General features: G+C 64.6%; 1 protein-coding gene across 1 annotated transcript; it reads left to right on the top strand.

Annotated features, from left to right (window-relative positions):
- The first annotated feature begins 796 nt into the window (after positions 1 to 796).
- Positions 797 to 10,546, top strand: EFNA3 (ephrin A3). Its single transcript, XM_043568080.1, has 5 exons — positions 797 to 921; positions 6,815 to 7,128; positions 8,940 to 9,005; positions 9,185 to 9,262; positions 9,473 to 10,546. Exons 1-5 carry the CDS (start codon positions 797 to 799, stop codon positions 9,601 to 9,603), a joined length of 714 nt encoding a protein of 237 aa, XP_043424015.1. The 3' UTR covers positions 9,604 to 10,546.
- The last annotated feature ends 13,645 nt before the right edge of the window (positions 10,547 to 24,191 follow it).

Raw genomic sequence — 24,191 nt, 5'->3', positions numbered from 1 at the left:
CCTCTCCCCACGAGCGTAGCAGCGCAGTGACAAAGCCTAGGGACACCATGGGCTGCCCAGGGAGGAGCCCCTCTTGAGTTGTTTGCAGGCGTCCCGGGAAAGTCTGCTTTGCTCCAGCTGACTCTCCGCGGGCCCCCGACGGCCAAGGCCCCTCCAGCACACCGGGTGCTGACCTTCTCAGGGGCTGGCCCCTCCACCCCACTCCAGGAAAAACCGAGCCTCGTGCTCAGCCAGGGGCTTCAGTCCTAGGTGCCAACTGAGGGCTTCTCCACCACCCTCTGGAGCCCCCCGCCTCCTCGTTCACATGGGAAGAGGGTCATGGAGGGGGCAGACAGCCAGACTGTTGAGAAAGGAGGGGGTCTGGCTCCACTTAGGAACTGGCCCTGGACCCCCGGCTTCTTTTCAAATCCCCTCCACCCCATCCCAGGGATGAATGTGCTCACGCGAGATCGAGATCCCTGTCCGGGCCTCCCTAATCCTTCTCCGGGGAACTCGAGACCGGCAGGGAGAGACGAGGCGCGCGCCGCTGCCGCCCGAGGGGGCCAGCGCGGTCCCCCGTCGCCCCAGCGCCGCGCGCTCGGCGCCCGAGCGGGGCGGGGCCAGGCGGGAGCGCGCCCGGGGCGGGGCTTCGGGGGCGCGCCCGGAGGGCGGAGGGAAGGACTGGGGGCGTGGCCTACGGCTCGGGGGCCGGCGGCGGCGGCGGCGGCGGCGGCGGCGGCGGCGGCGGCGAGCTGGGAGGCGAGAAGCCGGGAGCGCGGGGCTCAGTCGGGGGGCGGCGGCGGCGGCGGCTCCGGGGATGGCGGCGCCGCTGCTGCTGCTGCTGCTGCTCGTGCCCGTGCCGCTGCTGCCGCTGCTGGCCCAGGGGCCCGGGGGGGCGCTGGGGAACCGGCATGCGGTGTACTGGAACAGCTCCAACCAGCAGTGAGTCGGGGGCCCGGGGAGCCCGCGCGTCCCGCGGCGGCGAGAGGGGGAGTCCTGAGGGCACCTGCGGTGGGGGTCCTGGGAGACACGGCTTGGGGCTGGGGGCGAGGGACCGGGGCACACAGTCTGTGGGCGTCCGCGAAACTCGGGGAGGGGGGGGTGTCTGAAAGAGGCTGTTGAGGTTTGGGAAGGAGGACTTGGGCCGTGCGGACGCCGCACCCCACCTTGCCTTCTCTCGGCGCCCGCCGCTGGGATAGCGCGCCCCCATCCCACCGCCCCCCCATCTTCGCCCCCTTGGGCCGTGCTGGGCCGTCGCACTTGGGGGGGGCGGCGATGACCTGTTTTCACGGTGAGGCTTTCGAGGGCTTGGGTCTAGGACTCTTGCTTTTGAAAAGTGGGGTCCAGAGCTGAGGCAGGGAGTCCGGCCGAGCACCGCCCCAGAACCAAGGCGAACGGGTTGCCCTGATTGTGGGGTAAAGCCCGGCTGGGGTGAGCGGGGGCTGGGTCGCCGAGGCGGGGGTCCTGGAGGTGCTGCTGGGTGACGACGGAAACGTGGGGCACCGGTGAAAGGGAGAGAAGCAGGCAGATGTCGGCGTGTCACACGCGCGCGCACACACACGCCCGGCCTGGGGACGGCGTGTGGCTCGAGTGTGAGCGGGCGTGCGCGGCTGTCAGTGTGCGTGTGTCTGAGTGTGTGATTTGTGTGTCTGCGTCGGCGATCGTCTGGGGGTGGGAGGGGGGCGGCGGGGCGGGGAGGGGGCTGCGGCCGCCGTCCGCGTGGCCGGCCGCGTCTGGGCTGGGGTGGCCGCCGGCGCCGCCGCGGTCTGGGCGGGTGTCAGGGCGGCCGGGTGGTTTCCCCGGGTGTGTGGCGCGGCGGCCGGGTCCTCAGTCTGCTCAGTCCTCGCTGCCCTTGTCCTCTCCTCCCCGCCGTGCCTCCGTGCGTATCACCCCGGCCGCCTCCGTGTGTGTCTGTGTGTCGGGGGCATCCCTGGGGAGGCGGGGGGGTCACTGTCACTCCTGCCCGGGCGGCGGCGGCACTGCCTCTGGCTCCCCACCCTGGGGGACGACCCGGGAGCAAACGGCGAAGCCCCAGGGGAGGGGACCGGGAGGGCCGGGCGGCCGCGACCCCCAACCTCCCGGGGGAGGGGCTGCCGCTCGCCGCTCCGCTCTTTGTTGTTTGGGGCTCCGCGCCTCCCCCTCTCTCCCTCCTCGCGCCCGGAGTGTCAGACTGGGGGTGGGGATGAGCCGACGACGCCCCCCTCTCGCTTCCCATGGAAACCTCGGGGGTGGGGACGAGGCCCCTCCCCCTCGCCCCCCGGAGCGGGACTCGAAGAACTCCGGGGGGTTCTGGGGGCGGACTCCCCGGTTCTATCCAGCTCGTCCCCCTCCCCCAGACTCGCACGTCCGCCCCCCGCCCCGCTAGAGTCTGGCGGGGAGTGGCGAGTACGCAGGTGAGGGACTCTGGGGCCCCACCACCCTTGGGGCACCCCCGCGTTCTTAAGGGAAGCCGGGGCCGGGAGTATGCCGGAATGGCCGGGGAGGGGGCGGTGGGCGACGCTGTTGATCAGGTTCCCCTCCCCCGCATACACCTGGGCGCAGGTGAAGGCCCTGGGAGGGGGTGGGGGCGCCCGGTTCCGGGAGCCTCCTTTCCGTCCTCCGCGCCCCCCCCCCCATGGGTCTGGACCGGCAGAGGTGGGAGGGGGCAGGCACCCGGCAGGGAGGACGCCGCCGCCCCCGCCTCGATTCCTCGGCCTTTGTTGCCGCTGCGCCCGGGCTCCCCGGCTCCCTCACTGCGGCAGCCGCGGCCCCATAAATCGTGAGAGCGACGTGCTCGGGAGCCGGGAGTGGAGAGGGCCAGGGAGCTGGGGGCGGGGCCGGGCCGAGCCACAGGCTCCCGCGCCCCCTCCCCCCGGTCACGTGAGCTGGGCGCCGGGCTCCCACCCCCCTATCACGTGCTGAGGGTCTCTGCCCCTTGGGGTCACGTGGAGAGGGTCTTGCGACCCCGCCTCCTGGGGTCACGTGGGAGGGTGCTGGTGGGACACGTGCAGAGGCCTCCTTTGACAGACCTGGGGGCTGTGCCCGGCACAGCGGTCATGATCTCGCCCCCTGTCCCCCGACTCAGCCCCTCCGTGTGCTCCCCTGTAATTGGGAAGACCAGTTCCCAACGTGGCCCAGAAACTGGGGATGGGGGGGGGGCGGTACTATACTGGAGGGAAGAAGGAGAATGTGAGGTCGAGGGGGTCCCCTGAGCCCGGAATTGAATTGGGGGTGGGGGTGGGCGGACCAGCTGATGGCCAAATGTGTATGCCCCCTGGTCTGTGCCTCCTTTCTTCGCAGAACTAAGCAAGGTGTCGTCCTTCGCCCCTAACTCAGGAAGCCCGGAACCTCTTCCCTTGGCTGGCTCCTACCCCTCTCTCTGGAATGTTTCTGTTGCTGATCTCGCTTTCATTCACACGTTCATTCAACAAATATTTATTGAGGCGGCACCAGGTCCCTGGTGGCCTGTCCCCTGCGTGTCTCCTCCCGGCCACGAGCCTGTGCCCCGCACCCCCGCGCCGCCGCTCAGAGCCGTCTGGGCTGTGCTGTCTGCGGGCCTCCCCGCCGGCCCCTGCGCGCCTGCCTCCCCCCAGGCCTCCCTTCGTCCCCAGCCTCAGTTCCATCCGCATCCTCGCGCTCTCCGCGATTCTGGGCCCTCTCTTTCGCGGGCTCTCACGCCCGGCCCCTCTCGGGCACGCGGGTCTCTCAGTCACCCCTCTCGGTGCGCGTCTCACTCCGTTTCTGTGTGTCTCGCCTTCGGCTGGTCTCTCGCTCTTCGCCGCCGCTGCAGATCAATAAACCTTCGCCGCCGCCGCCGCTGTCGCAGGGAGGGGGCGGGGATGCGGGGCGCGCGGACGCTCCCCCACCCGACGCCGGCGGGAGAAGCCCGGGCCGGGGGCCGGCGGGGCCCGGCGGGGCGGGGCGCCCCGAGCGCCCGCGGGGTGCGGGGGTGTCGGCGAGCACGCGCGCCCCGCGAACGTTCCCGCCACCCGCCCACCCCGGGCCGGGCGCGCACGTGGTCCGGCCTCGCCTGCGGGAGCGAGCGGCGCGCCGCCTCGGGGGCGCGCTCTAGAGGGGTGGCGAGCCCGGGTCGGCGTCGCTCCATCCCTCCTGCCCTGGGAGAGCTCTGCGTCCCTGCTTCCTGGGTGGGGGCGGGGGGGGGTGAACACGTTCGGGGCCCCCCGGGATGCTTTGCCTGCTCCCTGGTCTCGTTAGGCACCCTGTTTACCTGCCCCTAATTGCCCCGCGGGGAGAGGTTTGCCCTTCCCTGCTCCCCCGCCGCCCACCCCACCGGGTTGGAGCAGGCGGGGCCCTGAAGGAGTGACGGAGAAGGGTCGGAATGCGTCCCGGAGGCGGCGAGGGCCGGGAGAGACAAAATAACGGGGTGAGGGGGCACCCCCTCCAGGTGGGGTGCGTCAACACCGGTCTTTCTGCGGAAGAGGTGGAGGCTGGGAGGGGGTGAAGTGGGGAAGAACGGAGAACTGTTCGAGGGGACAGGCACACGGCCCCCGCAGCCCACCCCGCTGCCCCCTCCCGGGGATGGGGACCCGCGTCCCCGCCCCCCCCCCCCCAGGAGGCGTTAGCTGCCAGCCTCGCTGGGCCTAGCGGCCCCTCCCTCTTCGCTGCCAGGGCAGGGAGGATGGCAGGTTCAATTAAAGTGCCCAAGCCAAGCGGACACCTCACTGGGGTCTCCCACGAGTTGTGACTGGGGACTCTGGCACCCAGTCCCGCTCTCCCCCTCACCCCCGCCCACCAATCCCGGCTGCTGCCCGCAATCTTTCCACGACCAGGCTTTCCTCCCGCGTGCCCATGGCGCGCGGGCACTCCAGGGACTGTTCCTGCCACCCAGCCTGGGGACGGACAGGTCGAAGGTGGCCTCTCTTCACTGTAGTCACCCACCAACCTTTCCATAAGGCTAGTCCCCGCCCTGTTGAAGAAACAGAGGAGCCCGTCCCAGTGGCTCTGGCTTTGGCTGACTCCTTGCGGGAGTGGGTTGTGCTCCCGGGAAGGCACCGCAGGGAGGGACCACTGCAGAGCAGGGCTGGAAACCTGGGGGAAGCTCCAGGACAGAGGCCCCAGGTGGCTGTGCGGCTGCTGCAGGCCTGGCACCCTTTCACTGGTGGCCCCCTCCTGGGAGCCTGTGGGGGAGGGAGGAAGGGTAGACTTGGAAGTTGGGGATAGAGAGGCAAACCCAGGTGGCGCCAGAAGCCAGGCCTGGTCTAACCCGTTTTCCTGCTCCTGGTGCCCCAGGCCGAGATTCCTGCCCACCTGAGTGCCAGGGCCAGGGAGGGGCCTGAGTGACCCATCACTCCTGTGGGAACTGAGTGGGGCTGGTGGCATTCCTGATGACTCAAGGAGGCTCTGCCCATTCTCCTGGGATGCCCAAGCACCAGCTCTCCCCTGTCTGCTTACCGCCTGGCTTGGCAGGGAGTGCTTGGGGAGGGGGCGGCCCAGGCAAGGCCATGGAAGTAGGGGAAGGTGGGGAGGGACCCTCGAGGCCCCACCCAATTCAGAGGCCTCCAAGCCTGTTTTCCTAAAGAATCTAATTACTATTTGTGGAGCTGGGAGGTGCCTGGTGACAGGGGGAGCCGCGCCTCCCTTCAGAGAGTTCCCAGGGACTAGGGACCCCAGTGGTTTGACCTTCTGCCAAGTACCCCAGGCCTCCTGTGCCCACCACGTCCACCTGTCCCTGCCAGGACGTGTGCAGAAGAAACCGGGGGAAACTCCTGCCTACTCTCCGAGTTTCTTTCTCCATTCAGATGTTTTTCCCACCCCACAGCGCTCGGCACCACCGTGGAGGGCATTAAGACCAGCACTTTGATGATAATCAGCAAGGCAGGTGGGGATTATGAAGGACCCAGCATCTGCTTCTGTGTCCCGTAGAAGGATCTGGGGAGTCAGTGGCACAGCCATCTTGTCTGGGCACTGTGCCCACTACTCTGCCTGGCACCATTAAGGGGCCAGTGGTGCCAGGTTGGGGAGGAAGATGTATAGAGACAGAACTCGGGGCCGGTGGGCATGATACCACGTGGAGCCTTGCTGTGGAGTCCCTTAGCTCTCCCCGACCTGTTGTATCACGTTATTGGGGACCTTAATTGCCAGTAGTACTGTAGAGAAGAGCGTGTGCCTGTGTGCGTGTGTGCGTGTGCGCGCGCGTGCCAGGGGGAAGTGGGGGCAGGGCCAGAGCTGGAGACTGCCGGGGTCAAGCGACACCGGTGCGCGGGCCCAGCACACACCCAGCCTAGGCCGCCCGCTGCACCGTGGACATATTTGTGTGTGCCACAGGACTTCGGTGGGTATTGCGTGGAGCGTCCGCCCAGGGGTGTGTGAGGGCAGGTGCTGTCCGACTGGCCTTGGGGGTGGGCCGGCAGCGGCAGGAAAGCATGCCGGGAGAGGCGATGGAGGGTGCGCATCTCTGGGAGGGGACCCCTCCCGCCTTCACCCTTCCCTTCCGTGCCCCTATCACTCCTCCCCAGCGCTGAATTATGGGGGATGGACGGAGGAAATCCGGGCCTGGGTCTGGGAGTCGCAGGGGCCTGCGCCGTTTCTGTGGTAACCGAAGCGTACGTTCCCTTCTCCCCCGCCTCTCTTTTCCTTCCGAGGCAGGCCGGGCTTCCCTGCGCCTCTGCTGCCCCCTGGCGGCCACCAAGAGAAGGACAGGAGAAGGCGTGGGCCTGGGCGGGTAGCGGGGGACCGGTGGCGCTAGGGCCCAGGGGACCGGGACTGAGCGGAGAGGCGGCTCCGCAGCTACTCGGGGAGGCTCCGCAGACCCAGGGGGAAGGTCTGCGGAGCGGCGGGATGGGAAGAGGGTTGGCGTGGGGTTTCTCCTCCCTGACCCGCTTCCTCTCTCCCACAGCCTGCGGCGAGAGGGCTACACGGTGCAGGTGAATGTGAACGATTATCTGGATATTTACTGCCCTCACTACAACAGCTCGGGGGTGGGCCCCGGGGCGGGGCCGGGCCCCGGGGGCGGGGCGGAGCAGTACGTGCTGTACATGGTGAGCCGCGCCGGCTACCGCACCTGCAACGCCAGCCAAGGCTTCAAGCGCTGGGAGTGCAACCGCCCGCACGCCCCCCACAGCCCCATCAAGTTCTCGGAGAAGTTCCAGCGCTACAGCGCCTTCTCGCTGGGCTACGAGTTCCACGCGGGCCACGAGTACTACTACATCTGTGAGTGACAGCCGGCGGGGGGGGCCGGGGGGGATCCCGGGGGCGGGGCCTAAGGAGTGCCGGCCGGGGGCGGGGTTTCGGGGCGGGGCCTAAAGAGTACCTGAGTGGCGGCCAGTGGGGTGGAGTCCCGGGGACGGGGCCTAAAAAGTACCTGAGTAATGGCCAGGGGGGTGGGGTCCGGGGGCGGGGCCTAAGGAGTGATGGCCATGGGGTGGGGTCCCAGAGTCAGGGCCTAAGGAGACTGAGTGATGACCAGGGGTGTGAGGTCCCGGGGGCGGGGCCTAAAGAGTACCTGAGTGACGGCTAGGGGGTGGGGTCTAAGGGGCGGGGCCTAAGGAGTGATGGCCATGGGGTGGTGTCCCAGAGGCGGGGCCTAAAGAGTACCTGAGTGATGGCCAGGGAGTGGGGGTCCCAGAGGCGGGGCCTAAAGAGTACCTCAGTGACGGCCAGAGGGGTGGGGTCTAGGGGGCGGGGCCTAAGGAGTGATGGCCATGGGGTGGGGTCCCAGAGGCGGGGCCTAAGGAGAGTGAGTGATGACCAGGGGTGTGGGGTCCCAGGGGTGGGGGCCTAAAAAGTACCTGTGATGGCCAGGGAGTGGGCGTCCCAGAGGCGGAGCCTAAAGAGTACCTGAGTGACGGCCAGGGCGTTCCTGGGGGCGGGGCCTAAGGAGTGATGGCCAGGGTGTGGGGGTCCCAGGGACAGGACCTAAAGAGTATCTGAGTGACATCCTGGGGGTGGGGTCGGGGCCTAAAGAGTACCTGAGTGATGGCCAGGGGATGGGGGGGGGGGGGCCACGGGGTTGGGTCCCAGGGGCGGGGCCTAAGAGTATCTGAGTGACGTCCAGGGCGCGGGGCTCCAGGGGCGGGGCCTAAGGAGTGACTGCCACGGGCTGGGGTCCTGGGAGCAGGGCCTAAAGAGTACCTGAGTGATGGCTAGGGTCCTGGGGCAGGGCCCGAAGGAGAGTACCTGAGTGATGGCTAGAGGTGGGGGGGTGGGGGGTCCCAGGGGCGGGACCTAAGGAGTACCTGAGTGACGGCCAGGGGGTGGGGTCCCGGGGGCGGGGCCTAAAGGGAGAACCTTGAGTGATGGCCAGGGGGTGGGGTCCTGGAGGCAGGGTATAAAGAGTGATGACCAGGGAATGGGGTCCTGGGGGCGGGTCCCGAAGGAGAATGAGTGACAGAAGTGAAGACTCAAGGGACCGGGGCGGGGCCTAAGAGCGTCAGTGACGGCAGGGAGAGTGAGGCTGGGGGAATGGGCGGGGCCTAAGCGTGAGTGGCGGCCAAGGGGTGGTGTCCCCAGGGGCTGGGGCGGGGCCTAAAAAAGTTTCTGAGAGGGGCAGACGCTGGGGTCCCCAGGATCCGGGGATGGGGACGGGGTGGAGGTGGGCCTAAAGGAAAGTGTCACAGTGATGACCAGGGCTGGGGTCGCAGGCGCCGAGGCGGGCCCACGTGGCTGCCATGTGGTCTGCATCGCTGGGAGTGACACTTCGGGATGATGCGTGGGGCCTGGCGGCCTTAGGGCTTCCAGCCGGACAGCGTCCGAGGCTGAGAGGTTTAGTGACAGCCTGAAGGGTCGGTCGCAGGGTCACTGCTTCCGGGAGGGACGTTCCAGGGCTGAGACCTCAGGGCTCAGAGTTTCTTGAGGGCTGGGACCAAAGGGGCTTCGCGGGCTGCCGGCGGAACCACCGCAAGCCAAGTCCAAGGGTAGGGGAGCCGGGAAGGACGCTGCCCGGGGCAGGTGGCGGTGCGGAGGGCGAGAGGGGGCGGGGCGTGGTCCCGCAGAACGCAGCTCAGGCCCCGTCTCGTCCCCAGCCACGCCCACCCACAGTCTGCACTGGAAGTGTCTGCGGATGAAGGTGTTCGTCTGCTGTGCCTCCAGTGAGTACCTCCGGCGCCCGGCCGCGACCCCACCCCCGGCTCCCTGCTTCGGGGCTCCCCTGGCTCCCGGGGGCGGAGGGCGGGGCAAGGAGCGGGGGCTCGCTCCCCAGCTGTAGCGAGGGGGGGTGTCCTGGCCCTGACTCTCCCCTCCTCTCTCCCCCTCGCGCCCCACCCCGCAGCATCGCACTCCGGGGAGAAGCCGGCCCCCACCCTCCCCCAGTTCACCATGGGCCCCCATGTGAGGATCAACGTGCTGGGTGAGTCTGCGCAGCGCCCTCTGGTGGCCACTGCTGGAACCGCAGCCCCCTCCCCGGTGCCTGCCCACCTCGCATGCCTCCCCCGGGGGCACGCACCCCTCGTACCCCGTGGGTGGTCACGTCCCGGCTCCACCGCTGCTGCCGCTGCCGCGTGCCCCGCCCGGGCGCGCGGCCCAGCCCTCACCAGTCTCTCTATCTGTCTGCCCACAGAAGACTTTGAGGGAGAGAACCCCCAGGTGCCCAAGCTTGAGAAGAGCGTGAGTGGGACCAGCCCCAAGCGGGAACACCTGCCCCTGGCGGCGGGCATCGCCTTCTTCCTTATGACGCTCCTGGCCTCCTAGCTCTGCCCCCTCCCTTGGCGGGGGGACGCGGGGCTGGGAAAGGGCAGGGGGACTCTGGCCTCTCCAAGGGAAGTCCAGCTGTGGGGCCTAGACCCCCTCCTGCTGTGGCTGGCAGTGGGGCCTGCACCGTACCTCTGTGCCCGTCCCCTTTGCCCCCGCTCTCCCCGCGTAGGGCACTGGAGTGGACCAGACGCAGGCACAGCCCCGGGCCCCGGGTGGCCCTGGGGCTCCGGGACCTTTCTCTGATCCCTGGTACCCTCTCCTGTTGTCCCCACCAGAGACAGGTATGCCCCGGAGAGCGCGCATCCGAGCGTGGGAGGCACCCCCGTCGTTCTCTTCTAGGGGCGGAACCCAGGGAGGGGACTAGATGGGTGAGGGGGTGGCAGCGCCCACTGCCCCCTCCCCCTGTTTACAGCAATAAGCACGTCCTCCTCCTCCCACCCCCGCCCCCAGGATTGTGGTTTGGATTGAATCCAAGTTTACAAGTAGACACCCCTGGGGGGGGCGGGCAGTGGACAAGGGTGGCAACGGGTGGGCACCGGGGTGCCAGCAGGCATGTACAGACTCTGTATCTCTATATATAATGTACAGACGGACGACTCCCTCCCCCTCCTCGGTCCCTGACCTTCCCTGACTTCCCCTTCCAGCTTCAGACCCCTTCCCCACCAGGCTAGGCCCCCCCCTCCGGGGGACCCCCTGGCCCCTCTTTTGTCTTCTGTGAAGACAAGGCCTATGCAACGCACAGACACTTTTGGAGACCGTGAGACAACAGCGCCCCCCCCCCCCCCTCCCCTCCAGTCCTGAGCCGGGACCCCAGTCCCAGGACCTGGCCCCGCCCACCCTCCGTGGCCCCACCCATCCTCCTGGGCCTTTTTCAAGTGCTTTGGCTGTGACTTTCATACTCTGCTCTTAGTCTAAAAAAATAAACTGGAGATAAAAATAATCGAGTGTGTGTGATTTCAGGGGCCACCACCCTTCCGGACACTGGTTAAACCCCACAGGGCACAGGGTCGGGGGGGGGGATTCTGGGGCCAAAGGAGCAACTGAACACCTCCGTCCGGGCTCTGTCTCCCGTGAGGAGGCAGCTCTGTGTCCAGCGAGCACCAGGGGCTCCCAGCCGGGCCTGGCCGACTTAGGGCGCATCATCCACCCTCGGAGGGTCGTGTTTCTCATCAGAAAATTGTAACACGTGTGAGGATTAAATGGCAGCGGAAGCGTACAGCTCCACGAATGGGGGTTGCCGCCTTTTCTTCCCATTCCATTCTGCAATCAGGTCCTTGACTGGGGTCTGTGGATTTCAGGGGGTTGTGAACCCAGACGGGATAAAAGTTACATTTCTGTTTTCACTCACCTGTAACTGAAATTAAACATTCTCTTATGTGCTTGGGCCACAAGCCAAAATAGTTGCTTCTTTGTAACCAACAGAAATCCCAGATGTTTTCGGGCTGCGTGATAGTTTTGAACATCTCTCAAAATAACCATTCGCTCTCATCCCTGCGTTGAAACGACCGGAGTTGTTAGGCCTGCCTTGTTTTTCATGTATTAATAAAGAAGTGTACATATTACTATACCAAAAAATGTAAATGTTTTGTTAACTGTGTTTCCATGTGATTGGTTTCCTTCATAATCCTTTGTGATTTTATTTTGTTCATTTAAAACATTATGCCTGGGGGCGCCGGGGTGGATCGGTCAGCTGGGCTTTATGTCAACTCAGGTCATGATCCCGGGGTCAGGGGATGGAGCCCTGCATCAGGCTCCACACTGAGCCTGCTTGGGATTCTCTCTCTCTCCCTCTGCCCCTCTCCCCTGCTCGCGTGCTCGCTCGCTCTCTCAAATAAAAATTAAAAAAAACAAACACTATGGCGCAAGGGCTGAGTTTGCTGCTGCTGGGGCCGCTGCCACCCTCCATCTGTCAGGAGAGAGAGGAGACAGAAAGCAAAAGACAGGCAAGCAGTGACGCGGTCACATGGCCCTGCCAGGCTGGGTGAGGCCAGGGTGGGCACTGAGTGTGGGTGACGACAGAGGCCGAACCCCACCAGGGAGGGGGCGCCTTCTTCCAAGGTGCACACCCTTGGGGCCCCATCGCACCCTGGTTCTCCGACTGGCACTGTGTGGGCAGGCTGGGTCCTGGGTGAGGGCCTTGGCCCCTGGTGGCTCTCGACAGCTGCATCCTGAGAACGAGCCCCTCTCTGGCAGGGACCGGGTCTTCACTCTGTACTCATGAAACACGGGAACTGGAATTTCTTCTGGACCGTGGAGAGCGGGTAGGTTTCCTGCTGGCGGAGCAGTAGGGGACGGAGGGCAGTGGGGAAAGGACCGGGGGCAGCCAGGACACCAGTCTGAGGCTCCCCACCTGGAGATACAACTGGAAAGGTACGTTCGTCCATCCGGTCATGGTTTCCAGGCCAGGCTCTATCCTGGGTGCTGGGGGTGCAAAGACAGCCTCTGCCTCCAGTTAGCTCATAATTTAGCGTGTGTTGCCATGTGAAGAGGGATCAATCACACACACACACACAGGACAACACCGAGTGTTACGTGGTTAAATGCCAGGGGGCTGTGGGAACGTGGAGGGGAACGTACCCCTGTGCCTGGGGACACAGGAAAGAGGCTGCTGGGAGGAGGTACACATAGCTGGCAGCCCCTGGGGAGAGGGGAGGGCCTTGAAGGAGCCAACGTGGCGGGCCTAAGCTGTAGGTCCTCACATCCCAGGGCCACAGGGGACGGGGGGGGGGGGGGGGGGGGGCAGCGCGCCGAGATGGGGAGGGCTTAGTAGGTTCAAAAATGCAGCCATGGGAAGACAGAGAGAGGCCCGGGCATCTGGGGGCAGGAACTAGAGAAAGCCAGCTCCCGTTTACCAAGCACGTGCTACGTGCCAGGCGCTGTACCCCGTGTTTCCGGCCCTTGGATGCCTCGCTGTCCCAACAGCACAGATGGGAAGCCTGAGAGTTTAAGGAGCTGTGTCCTGCGATCAGGGCCACACATCCTGGCACGGCTGGCATTCAAGGTGGGTCCGATGGACACCACGCTCTATTACAGCCTGGACCACCGCCTGGAACTGCTTCCCACAGATCCTGATGGCCCCTCCACCAAAGTCACTCGGGGTCTTTGGAGAAAGACAGCAAAAGGCCTCCAATCTGGATTGGCTGAACCAGTCTGAACCCCACATTCAAAAAAAGTTTTTTTTTAATGTTTATTTATTTTTGAGAGAAAGACAGACTGCAAGTAGGGGAGGGGCAGAGAGAGAGGGAGACACAGAATCGGAAACAGGCTCTGAGCTGTCAGCACAGAGCCCGATGTGGGGCTCGAACTCACGGACCGCGAGATTATGACCTGAGCTGAAGTCGGATGCTTAACCGACTGAGCCACGCAGGTGCCCCAGATTTGCTATGCTTTAATGTTTTCTTTCTAATTTTTTAATGTTTATTTATTTTTGAGAGAGACAGAGTGTGAGTGGGGGGAGGGGCAGAGAGAGTGAGACACAGAATTTGAAGCAGGCTCCAGGCTCTGAGCTGTCAGCACAGAGCCCGACACGGGGCTCGAACTCACGAGCCGTGAGATCATGACCTGAGACAAAGTCAGACGCTCAACCGACTGAGCCACCCAGGTGCCCCTGAACCCCACATTTTAAGGACAGGAAAACTAGCCTGGCTCCATCAGAGGAGCATGTGACTCTGGACCTCCAGGTCATGAGTTAGAGCCCCTTGTTGGGTGTAGAGATTACTTAAATAAAACTTTAAAGAAAAAAAAGGACATTTGGGGTGCCTGGGGGGCTCAGTCGGTTGAGTGTCTGACTCGATTTCGGCTCAGGTCATGATCCCATGGTTGTGGTTCAAGCCCCACATCGGGCTCTGTGCTGACAGCTCAGAGCCTGGAGCTTGCTTGAGATTCTCTCTCCCCCTCTCTCTCTGCCCCTCCTCTGCTTGCGCATAAGAGGGCTCTCTCTCTCTCTTTGTCTCTCAAAATAAATAAATAAACATAAAAAAAAGAAGACAGGAGAAAACTAAAGCTCAGAAAGGGCAAGTGATGGGCGTCCACGGCAGAGAAGCCCCAGGACTCAGGTATCCCGAGTTCCCGTCTCTTCTACCAGACAGCCTTGCCCCACCAGAGACTTAAAGCTTCCCAGGGACTGAAGGCTGATATTTGAAACCTCTTAAGTCACCCAAGCAGCAAATATAGAGAAAGTGCCTCTCTCCTTCAGCCAAGGGTCCTACTGGGAACCCCCCCCCCCCCCGCCGCCCAGGCAAGACTTTTGTTCCCAGAGCCTGGGAGAGGTGGGGACACAGGCCAACACTTAGATGTACAGACACCAGCGACCCCGAGCCTGCCCGGCACAGGATCCCTGCCTGTGGCATCTGGGACCGAGCCCGACATTCAGGGACACTGGGGGCTGGGCAGAGGAAACTGGACCAAAGCAGGGGGAGGGAGGGCTGAGCCACCTCCCTCCCCTGCCACACATGGGCCCTGCGGTGTCCGGAGCACCTGCTGGGGGCTGCCAGAAGGTGTGAGGCCCCCACGCCCCCAGCATCCCACAGCCCCTCCTGCCCCTTTCGGGCCTGCTCCCCCAACCCTCCCACTTTAGGCGCTGAGGCCTTGGGAGTGGACCGTCCTGTCCTGTCTGGCCAGAGCTGCTCCGCCCCAAAGCCTCACACGGTCTCCCCCACCCTGCCCATTCTCCTCAGCTGCCAAACCTAGCGGGGTGGGTTGAGCTGGCCGGGGGACACGGGCTGCGACCAGGGGACATGGGCTGAGACCAGGGACATGGCTGGGCCGGGCAGACACGGGCTGGGACCAGGGGACATGGCTAGGCTGGGGGGACATAGTCTGGGACCAGGGGACACGGGCTTGGACCAGGGGACACGGCTGGGCCGGGGGCACATGGGCTGGGACCAGGGGACATGGCTGGGCTGGGGGGACACGGGCTGGGACCAGGGGACATGGCTGGGGCCGGGGGGACACGGCTGAGACCAGGGGACACGGCTGGGGCCAGGGGACATGGGCTGGGGCCAGGGACATGGCTGGGACGAGGGGACATGGCTGGGACCAGGGGACACGGGCTGGGACCAGGGACATGGCTGGGCCGGGGGGACACGGGCTGGGACCAGGGACATGGCTGGGCTGGGGGGACACAGGCTGGGACCAGGGACATGGCTGGGCTGGGGGAACACTGGCTGGGACCAGGGGACACGGGCTGGGACCAGGGGACACGGCTGGCTGGTGGGACATGGGCTGGGCCGGGGGGACACGGGCTGGGACCAGGGGACACGGGCTGGGACCAGGGACATGGCTGGGCCAGGGGGACACGGGCTGGGACCAGGGGACACAGGCTGGGACCAGGGACACAGCTGGGCTAGGTGGACACGGGCTGGGATCAGGGACATGGCTGGGCCGGGGGCACACGGGCTGGGACCAGGGGACATGGCTGGGCCGGGGGGACACGGGCTGGGACCAGGGGACACGGGCTGGTACCAGGAACATGGCTGGGCAGGGGGGACACGGGCTGGGACCAGGGGACACGGGCTGGGACCAGGGACACGGCTGGGCTGGGGGTACACGGGCTGGGACCAGGGACATGGCTGGTCTGGGGGGACACGGGCTGGGACCAGGGACACGGTTGGGACCAGGGGACACGGGCTGGGACCAGGGACATGGCTGGGACCAGGGGACATGGGCTGGGACCAGGGACACAGCTAGCTGGGGGACACGGGCTGGGACCAGGGACATGGCTGGGCTGGGGGGACACGGGCTGGGACCAGGGGACACGGGCTGGGACCAGGAACACAGCTGGGCTGGGGGGACACAGGCTGGGACCAGGGACATGGCTGGGCCGGGGGGACATAGTCTGGGACCAGGGGACACAGGCTGGGACCAGGGACACGGCTGGGCTGGGGGGACACGGGCTGGGACCAGGGACATGGGCTGGGACCAGGGACATGGCTGGGATGGTGGGACATGAGCTGGGACCAGGGACATGGCTGGTCCGGGGGGACATGGGCTGGGACCAGGGGACACGGCTGGGCCAGGGGGACACGGGCTGGGACCAGTGGACACGGGCTGGGACCAGGGACACGGTTGGGCTGGGGGGACACGGGCTGGCACCAGGGGACACAGACTGGGACCAGGGACACGGCTGGGCCAGGGGGACACGGACTGGGACCAGGGGACACGGGCTGGGGCCAGGAGACACCGCTGGGCCAGTGGGACATGGGCTGGGACCAGGGACACGGCTGGGCTGGGGGGACATGGGCTGGGACCGGGGGACACGGCTGGGCCGGGGGGACACAGGCTGGGTCGGGGGGACACGGACCGGGACCAGGGGACACGGGCTGGGACCAGGGGACATGGCTGGGCCGGGGGGACACGGGCTGGGACCAGGGGACACGGCTGGGCCGGGGGGACACGGGCTGGGACCAGGGACATGGCTGGGACCAGGGGACATGACTGGGCTGGGGGACATGGGCTGGGACCAGGGGACACGGCTGGGACCAGGGGACATGGCTGGGCCGGGCAGACACGGGCTGGGTCAGGGGACATGGCTGGGCCGGGGGGACACGGGCTGGGACCAGGGGACACGGGCTGGGACCAGGGGACATGACTGGGCTGGGGGACACGGGCTGGGACCAGGGGACATGGCTGGGCCGGGGGGACACGGGCTGGGACCAGGGCACATGGGCTGGGACCAGGGGACATGGCTGGGCCGGGGGGACACGGGCTGGGACCAGGGGACATGACTGGGCTGGGGGACATGGGCTGGGACCAGGGGACACGGCTGGGACCAGGGGACATGGCTGGGCTGGGCAGACACGGGCTGGGTCAGGGGACATGGCTGGGCCGGGAGGACATGGGCTGGGACCAGGGGACATGGCTGGGACCAGGGGACATGACTGGGCTGGGGGACACGGGCTGGGACCAGGGGACACGGCTGGGACCAGGGGACATGACTGGGCTGGGGGACACGGGCTGGGACCAGGGGACATGGGCTGGGACCAGGGACACGGCTGGGCTAGGGGGACACGGGCTGGGATCAGGGACATGGCTGGGCCGGGGGCACACGGGCTGGGACCAGGGGACATGGCTGGGCCGGGGGGACACGGGCTGGGACCAGGGGACATGGCTGGGCCGGGGGGACACAGGCTGGGACCAGGGGACACGGGCTGGGTCCAGGGACACAGCTGGGCCGGGGGGACACGGGCTGGGACCAGGGACATGGCTGGGCTGGGGGGACACGGGCTGGGACCAGGGACATGGCTGGGCCAGGGGGACACGGGCTGGGACCAGGGGACACGGGATGGGACCAGGGACACAGCTGGGCTAGGGAGACACGGGCTGGGATCAGGGACATGGCTGGGCCGGGGGGACACGGGCTGGGACCAGGGGACATGGGCTGGGACCAGGGACACAGCTGGGCCGGGGGCACATAGTCTGGGACCAGGGGACACGGGCTGGGACCAGGGACATGGCTGGGCTGGGGGAACAAGGGCTGAGACCAGGGGATACGGGCTGGGACCAGGGACACATCTGGGCAAGGGGGACACGGACTGGGATCAGGGACATGGCTGGGCCAGGTGGACATGGGCTGGGACCAGGGGATACGGGCTGGGACCAGGGACACAGCTGGGCTGGGGGGACATAGTCTGGGACCAGGGGACACGGGCTGGGACCAGGGACATGGCTGGGCTGGAGGGACATAGTCTGGGACCAGGGGACATGGGCTGGGACCAGGGACATGGCTGGGACCAGGGGACATGGGCTGGGACCAGGGACACGGCTAGCTGGGGGGACACGGGCTGAGACCAGGGACATGGTTGGGCCGGGGGCACACGGGCTGGGCCGGGGGGACACGGGCTGGGACCAGGGACATGGCTGGGCTGGGGGGACACGGGCTGGGACCAGGGACATGGCTGGGCTGGGGGGACATAGTCTGGGACCAGGGGATACGGGCTGGGACCAGGGACACAGCTGGGCCGGTGGGACACGGGCTGGGACCAGGGACACGGCTGGGCCAGGGGGACACGGGCTGGGACCAGAGACATGGCTGGGCCGGGGGGACATGGGCTGGGACCAGGGGACACAGCTGGGGCAGGGGGACATGGGTTGGGACCAGAGGACACGGCCGGGCCGGGGAAGATACAGGTGGGGATAAAGGACATGAGCTAGGTAGAGGCCAAGGCTGGCGTGAGGGACACACGGGCTGGGTAGCTCAGCCCCGGACAGACGCAGGGAACAGCCCAGAGGTGCCGGGACCGGGCCACCCGGGGCAGCAAGAGCAGGCAGAGGCCATGACTCGCCTGGGGTGGGTCCTCGGGGAGGTCCGGCCTCTTGTGTCTTGCCCCCCCGGGGGGTCAGCGCCAAGCTCCTGGCTTTCCGCACAGCGTCCGGCTCCGGGTAATTACAGGACCGTCACCGATCCTGGCCATAAAAGGGAGGACGAAGCAGCCCAGAGACCTGGGAGAGCTAGGCCCCAGCGGCCTGGGGTCCCCCAAGCTGCTCGTGAGGGCTGTGCTGGCGAGGGCGACGCTCGGGCCTCACGTTCACGCCCCACACGCGCTTGCTCGCTCCGACCCACACGCACTCACACACCTGCAACCTCGTGACCCACACGGCCCATCACACTCCCTGCTCAGGGAGGGGGGCCGGGGCCACAGTCCTGAAGGGCCTCGGAAGGGAAGGCGGGGGTCTGTTTACACAGCTGAAGGGAAGGGGCACCTGAGGCCCGCGGGCCCTCCCACGCGGAGCAGGATGGCTGACACACGTTCAGGAACTGCTCAGCTCGCTCAGCCACGCGGACCCCTCCACAGGCCGCGGGCACACACAGCAGGGTCACGCTGATGCCTGCACACACCAGCCCACCCACAGGCGGGGGCTCACAGGGTGACGTGCTCTGGGGCAGGGCTGGCAGCCAGCAGCGACTCAACAAATAGGGGTCCGCGCAAGGAACGGCATCGCTGAACCGACCGAAGTCCGGAGTCCAGGAAAATCCAGGGAAGGGAGGAGGTGGGCAGTGGGGGAGACCAAGGCCACGTTCACACCCTCTGGAGACCTACAGGTCAGGCCGACGGCCACCCCGGACACAGAAACAACCCCTAGGGCCCCGAGGATGTACCCCCCCCCCCCCCCCCCCGCAAACAGCGGGTGAGGCAGGCGCTGCTCGCAACCACACCGGCGCACAGGCACTCAGCACACCCCCTCCCGGGGGCCACCAGCGCCCCCCACCCCTAGCTGGGGAAGGAGACAGCACATAAGGAGAGGAGCCCCGCTCTCCACCCCACGGACATGCGTGCACGCCCGCCAGGCCTGAGCCCGGAGGAGACACCCAGGGACAGCGGCCGCGTCCCACGTGGGGCCACGCCGCGCTGGCACCGCCCACTCTGCGCGCAGACGCCCGGGCCCAGCCGTGGGCCTGGAGCACGATCCTGGCGCTCCGGGTCCTGAGGCCTGTGGTTGGTGGACCTGGTCTGCCAGTGGGAAAGGGGTGCTCTCAGTGAACCCCCAGGAAGGCCCCTAAAACCGGCCTCGGGGGCATCCTCCACGCGTGAGGCCAAGCACACCGGCATCCTAGTCCTCACCCCGAATCAAAGGGCCATTTGGCCGGGCCTGTGGGCAGAGCTTCGAGGGAAGCGGGAGGGCCTCTGGAGACAAGAGACGTGGGGCCCGGGAGAGGCGACGGCGGGCTGGGGGTGTCTGTGGTTCCTACAGAGCGCGAGCGGCCACCGCGTCCTCCCTGGCGGCAGACCACAGCCTCCACGCAGGCCGCCCTCCTGCCGCGCGCGCACCCTCCAGTTCCAGTGCCCCCGAGGCCCAGGGCACCCCTGCGGGCACCACTCCCACGGCGTGCGCGTGTGTCCAGGCGCCTGCAGGTGCCGTGTGCGCACGCCCGCTGGAGGTGCCTCACCCGCGCCGGGCACAGATGGCTGGGAAGGGGGGCGTCCGCGCGGTCGGGGCCACCGGGGCTGGGGAAGCCGGGGAGTCCGTGGCCGGCCCGGGGCTCAGAAGCAGCTGGCTCTCTTTTAGCCAAAAGCACTTAAACAGAGACTCGAGTTAAAAATAGGCCAGAAGGTGGCAGGAGAGGAAGCTCTTTTCTGAGTACTTATTCTGTCCCCAACACCTGGAGGCGCTGGAGACCCACCCCCCTGGGCCACGGAGTCCCGGGGACGCTAGCGACCCCCGCTCTGCTTTGTCTCCTTTACTAGCTTATTAACTATACTCCTCGAAAACTTGTTTTCGCGGTTCTTCTGGGATTACAGAATGCATCCAGAACGTGTTCCATTCCATTTTGAAGGGACAGCATTTCACTTCTCCCTCCTGCTCGCCGGGTGGGACCACACGTTGTTTCTGCTTCAATCCCTCAGGTCTCACTTCAAGAGATTTTAGTCTATTGTATTCTAGTCTAGTCTAGTCTATTTTATATTTCACTTCATTTCCTTACGTAGGCTCCGCACCCAGCGTGGGGCTTGAACTCGCTACCCCGAGACCGAGGATCTCGTGCTCTACCGACTGTTTTCCCCCCGGCTGCTCTTTGGATTTGCTCCTTATCACTGCTGCTCACGGCAGATTCGACGTGTCTGCACGCAGTTGCCTCACGTGTCTCGGGCTTTGGGGCTCGGGGGCTTCTGGGATATCTGGCTTTATGGTTTTCATCAAAACTGGAAAGCCTTTGGGCCACCGTTTCTTCAAATATTTGGCTGTCAGCCCCTTCCCGTGTGTCTGGGTCCCCAAACAGATGTGTGGACCTGACGGGATTCCACAGCTCACCGACTTCCCTTCCTCTCCCTCCTTGTTCGTCTCCTTGTCCTTCTCCTCGTCTTTTTCTGTGCTTCGTTTTAGATCGTTTCTGTGGCTAAGTCTTCAAGCTCACCAATCTTGTGTCTCCAGTGTCTAATCTGCTCTTTTTTTTTTTTAACGTTTGTTTATTTTTGAGACAGGGAGAGACAGAGCATGAACGGGGGAGGTGCAGACAGAGAGGGAGACACAGAATCGGAAACAGGCTCCAGGCTCTGAGCCGTCAGCCCAGAGCCCGACGCGGGGCTCGAACTCACGGACCGCGAGATCGTGACCTGGCTGAAGTCGGACGCTTAACCGACTGCGCCACCCAGGTGCCCCTATAACAGCTATTTTCAAGCCTTTTCTATGAATTCTATCATCTGTGTCAGTTCTAGATCTGTTTTGATTGATTTTTCTTCTCATTTTGGGTCATATTTTCCTTCGTTGCACGTGTGCTAATTATCATTGGATGCCAAACTCTGTTTTTAATTTTTTTAATCGCTTTGAATATTTCCGAGCCTGGTTCAGAGACACAGTTACTTGGAAACAGACTGACTCCCTTCAGACTTGCTTTTAAGTACCATATACCAAGACCAAAACGGCCTTTCATTTAGGGCTAATTTGGTCTGGCCAGTGAGGTGCCATCCTTCTATTTAATGTCTTTAATTTTTTTTAGCATTTATTTATTTTTGAGAGGCAGAGAGAGACAGAGCACAAGTGGGAGAGGGGCAGAGAGAGAGGGAGACACAGAATCCGAGGCAGGCTCCGAGCTCCCAGCTGTCCGCATGGAGCCCGACCCGGGCCTCGAACTCAACCTCAGGAGCTGTGAGATCACAACCTGAGCGGAAGCCGGACGCTTAACCGACTGAGCCACCCAGGCGCCCCAGAGGTGATACCCTTCTGAGGACTCAGCTTCAAGCCTGTGTACCTGCCACAATCCGGTCAGGTGATAGAAATCACACGGTGACTTGAACAGGGAACGTTTAACATAAAATATCGTTGCTTGTAACCAGAGCCTGTGTCGCAAGGGATCGGCTGATCAGAAACAGAACTCTGAGGGCGCCCAGGAACCCCAGGTACCAGGAGCCGCCACACTTAGGGGGAGACAGGGCGCTCAAGGAGGAGCCCCCTCCATACCCCCAGCCCCACCCCCATCCCCGCCGCGTCTGAATCCGGTGGACCGAATCCATTGGAGAATCCGAAGGAAACGGCTTCAGCCGGCAGTGTCTCTCCAGCGCCCTCCACTGATGAAGTTTGGCGTCGCGCCCACCGGCACAGGAACTATTCGGAGGGCCCAGCTCCATTTTCACGAGCAGGCAGTAAAATAAGCTTAGAGCTGAGAGGCGATAACTAACGACTGGCACAGAGCGATAACTGGGGGGGGGGGGGGGGGGGGGGGGGGGGGGGGGGGGGGGGGGGGGGGGGGGGGGGTCTTTCCGCTCGGGCTGACGGGAACACAAAGTAATCCTGGCCCCGGCGGCGCTCAGCACTGGCCCTTCTCGCCTCCGGCTCTTCCGTACAGGCAAGCACTGCCCTGCAAGGCCGCAGCCTGGGGTGGGCCCTCCGCGGGCTTCTGGAGCCCTCTCCGCCGCCTGCCCCTCTCCAGGGCTCTGCCTTGCGCACCGGCCCCCACGGCCCCCAGGGTCCCCTGTCCCTCTCCTCCAGCCGGGAGGCCACCGGGCTCAGCCAGCCTGGAAACTCTCCGCAGGCAGTAAGTTTGGGCAATTTTCGAGCCCACCTCATTTATTTCCCCTCTCTCGGGGATCGCTGCCCTGTTCTGCCCCCTGTCCCACGTCTGGACATCACTGTGTCTTGAAGCACGTCTTGGTTTTCAGTTGTTTGAGGCGAGAGGGTCGAGGGAGGGCAGTCCCCGCTGCGGCACCGCGGCCGGGGTCAGGGTCCACCTGCGATTTCGGGAGAGACTTTCCTCCAAATGTGACTTTGTCTCCCCCAATACCTGCCGGATTAAGCCATAAGGGAGCACCCGGCTGGCGCAGTCAGGAGCACGCGTGAGTCTCAATCTCAGGGTCCTGAGCGCAAGCCCCACGTTGGGTGTGGCCCGAACCGGAAAAGGAAAAGGAAAGAGAGGCTGCTGGGTCTTCTGCAGTCTTTCAGCCCTTTCTTGGTCTGGCACAGACTGGCACGTCTGTCGCAGTCTGCAATATCCCTCCATTTGCGTGGCCGTGTGCAAACCACCTCTTTTCATCGTATGTAATTCCTTTTATCACAGTAACACGTTACATAGTTTAAAAGGCCAAATGGTGGGCGAGGCGGATGTCAGCCACGTCCACTCTCACCTCAGTCTCTACTTTCTGATTCTTTTCTTCTCAGCTTCTTCTCTCTTAACTCTGACAAAAGACCAAGCGGGCTGGGGGTGCTGGGTGGCTCGGTGGTCAGGCGTCCGGCTCTAGGTTTCAGCTCAGGTCACGATCTCACGGCTGGTGGGTTGAAGCCCCACATTGGGCTCTGCGCTGGCAGCACAGAGCCTGCCTGGGATGCTCTCTCTCTGCTCCCCCCTCCTCCTGCTCAAAATAAATAAATAAACTTAAAAAAAGGGAAGGGAAGGGAAGGGAAGGGAAGGGAAGGAAAGGAAAGGAAAGGAAAGACCCAGCAGGCAAAGCATCGGGTGGTGGGGCCACAACTACCTACTCCAGCAGCAGGGACCACTGTGAGACTGACCCCGAAACAGTGATCACCTTGACCTCTGGCGCCCACCTGCAGACCCACCCCACCTTTGTCCCGCACTTGCCTTGCGTGAACCTGGACGCGTTTACGGCACCTCGGAGACAGTCCCTGAGACACTGGTCGGCTGCTTCCTCGCGGTGGCCTTGCTGAACCAGATCCCCTCTTGTGTCACCACCGCTCACCTTCCGCCTTTGGGTTTGGTCAGCAGCCGGGGGCCGAACCTGGTCTGCTTGGGCTCCCAGGACCAGGCGCCCCGGTTACGATGGGACTTAGTTCTGACGAGGAATGAGGGCTCCCGCCACACCCCTCCCCGTTCCCACCCTGGCTCCAGGGGCGACCACCCTCAAAACTTCCGGTTGTTTCCACCGACATTTACTTTCGTTTTTCTAAATAATCTTGTTCAGCTGCTACTGCTGTTTTCTCCTTCTTTCTTTCCCCCAATTTTAAAGATTTCTTTTTTGGGGCGCCTGGGTGGCGCAGTCGGTTAAGCGTCCGACTTCAGCCAGGTCACGATCTCGCGGTCCGTGAGTTCGAGCCCCGCGTCGGGCTCTGGGCTGATGGCTCAGAGCCTGCAGCCTGCTTCTGATTCTGTGTCTCCCTCTCTCTCTGCTCCTCCCCCGTTCATGCTCTCTCTCTGTCCCCCCCCCCCCAAAAATAAATAAACATTGAAAAAAAAATTTTTTTTTAAATAAAATAAAGATTTCTTTTTTAAGTTTATTTACCCATTCTGAGAGACAGCATGAGCAGGGGAGAGGCAGAGAGAGGGAGAGAGAGAATCCGAAGCAGGCTCCAGGCTCCGGCTGTCGGCACAGAGCCCGGCGTGGGGTTTTAAACTCACAAACTGTGAGGGCATGACCTGAGCCGAAACCAAGAGTCAGATGCTTCACGGACTGAGCCCCCCGGGCGCCCCTGTTTTCCAATCTTAGACTTTCTAGAGAAACAGACTGACTCCTTTTGATGGAGGGTGAGGACTTGGCCCTCTGCTCCCCACCCCTGCATGCATGAACACACACCCTTTGCTGCTACCTTCTCTATACATCCAAATCCAAAATTTGGGGTGCGTCAATATTCAGCATCTAGAGTGTCAGGCAACTGTAACAATCATTCACGGTTGAGCCATGTCGTATACTGTGATCCGTTCTGTC

The sequence above is a fragment of the Prionailurus bengalensis genome, chromosome E4 (genome assembly GCF_016509475.1).
Source record: "Prionailurus bengalensis isolate Pbe53 chromosome E4, Fcat_Pben_1.1_paternal_pri, whole genome shotgun sequence".
NCBI classification, from domain to species: domain Eukaryota; kingdom Metazoa; phylum Chordata; class Mammalia; order Carnivora; family Felidae; genus Prionailurus; species Prionailurus bengalensis.
The sequence above is the reverse complement of the archived record's forward strand: the minus strand, read 5'-3'. Positions and strand labels throughout refer to the sequence as shown.

Excerpts from the sequence above, each read along its gene's own strand:
- EFNA3 (XM_043568080.1), top strand. The coding sequence starts at position 797 with ATGGCGGCGCCGCTGCTGCTGCTGCTGCTGCTCGTGCCCGTGCCGCTG. Across the intron at positions 922-6,814 it reads TGGAACAGCTCCAACCAGCA|CCTGCGGCGAGAGGGCTACA; the intron begins GTGAGTCGGGGG and ends TCTCTCCCACAG. Across the intron at positions 9,263-9,472 it reads TGTGAGGATCAACGTGCTGG|AAGACTTTGAGGGAGAGAAC; the intron begins GTGAGTCTGCGC and ends GTCTGCCCACAG.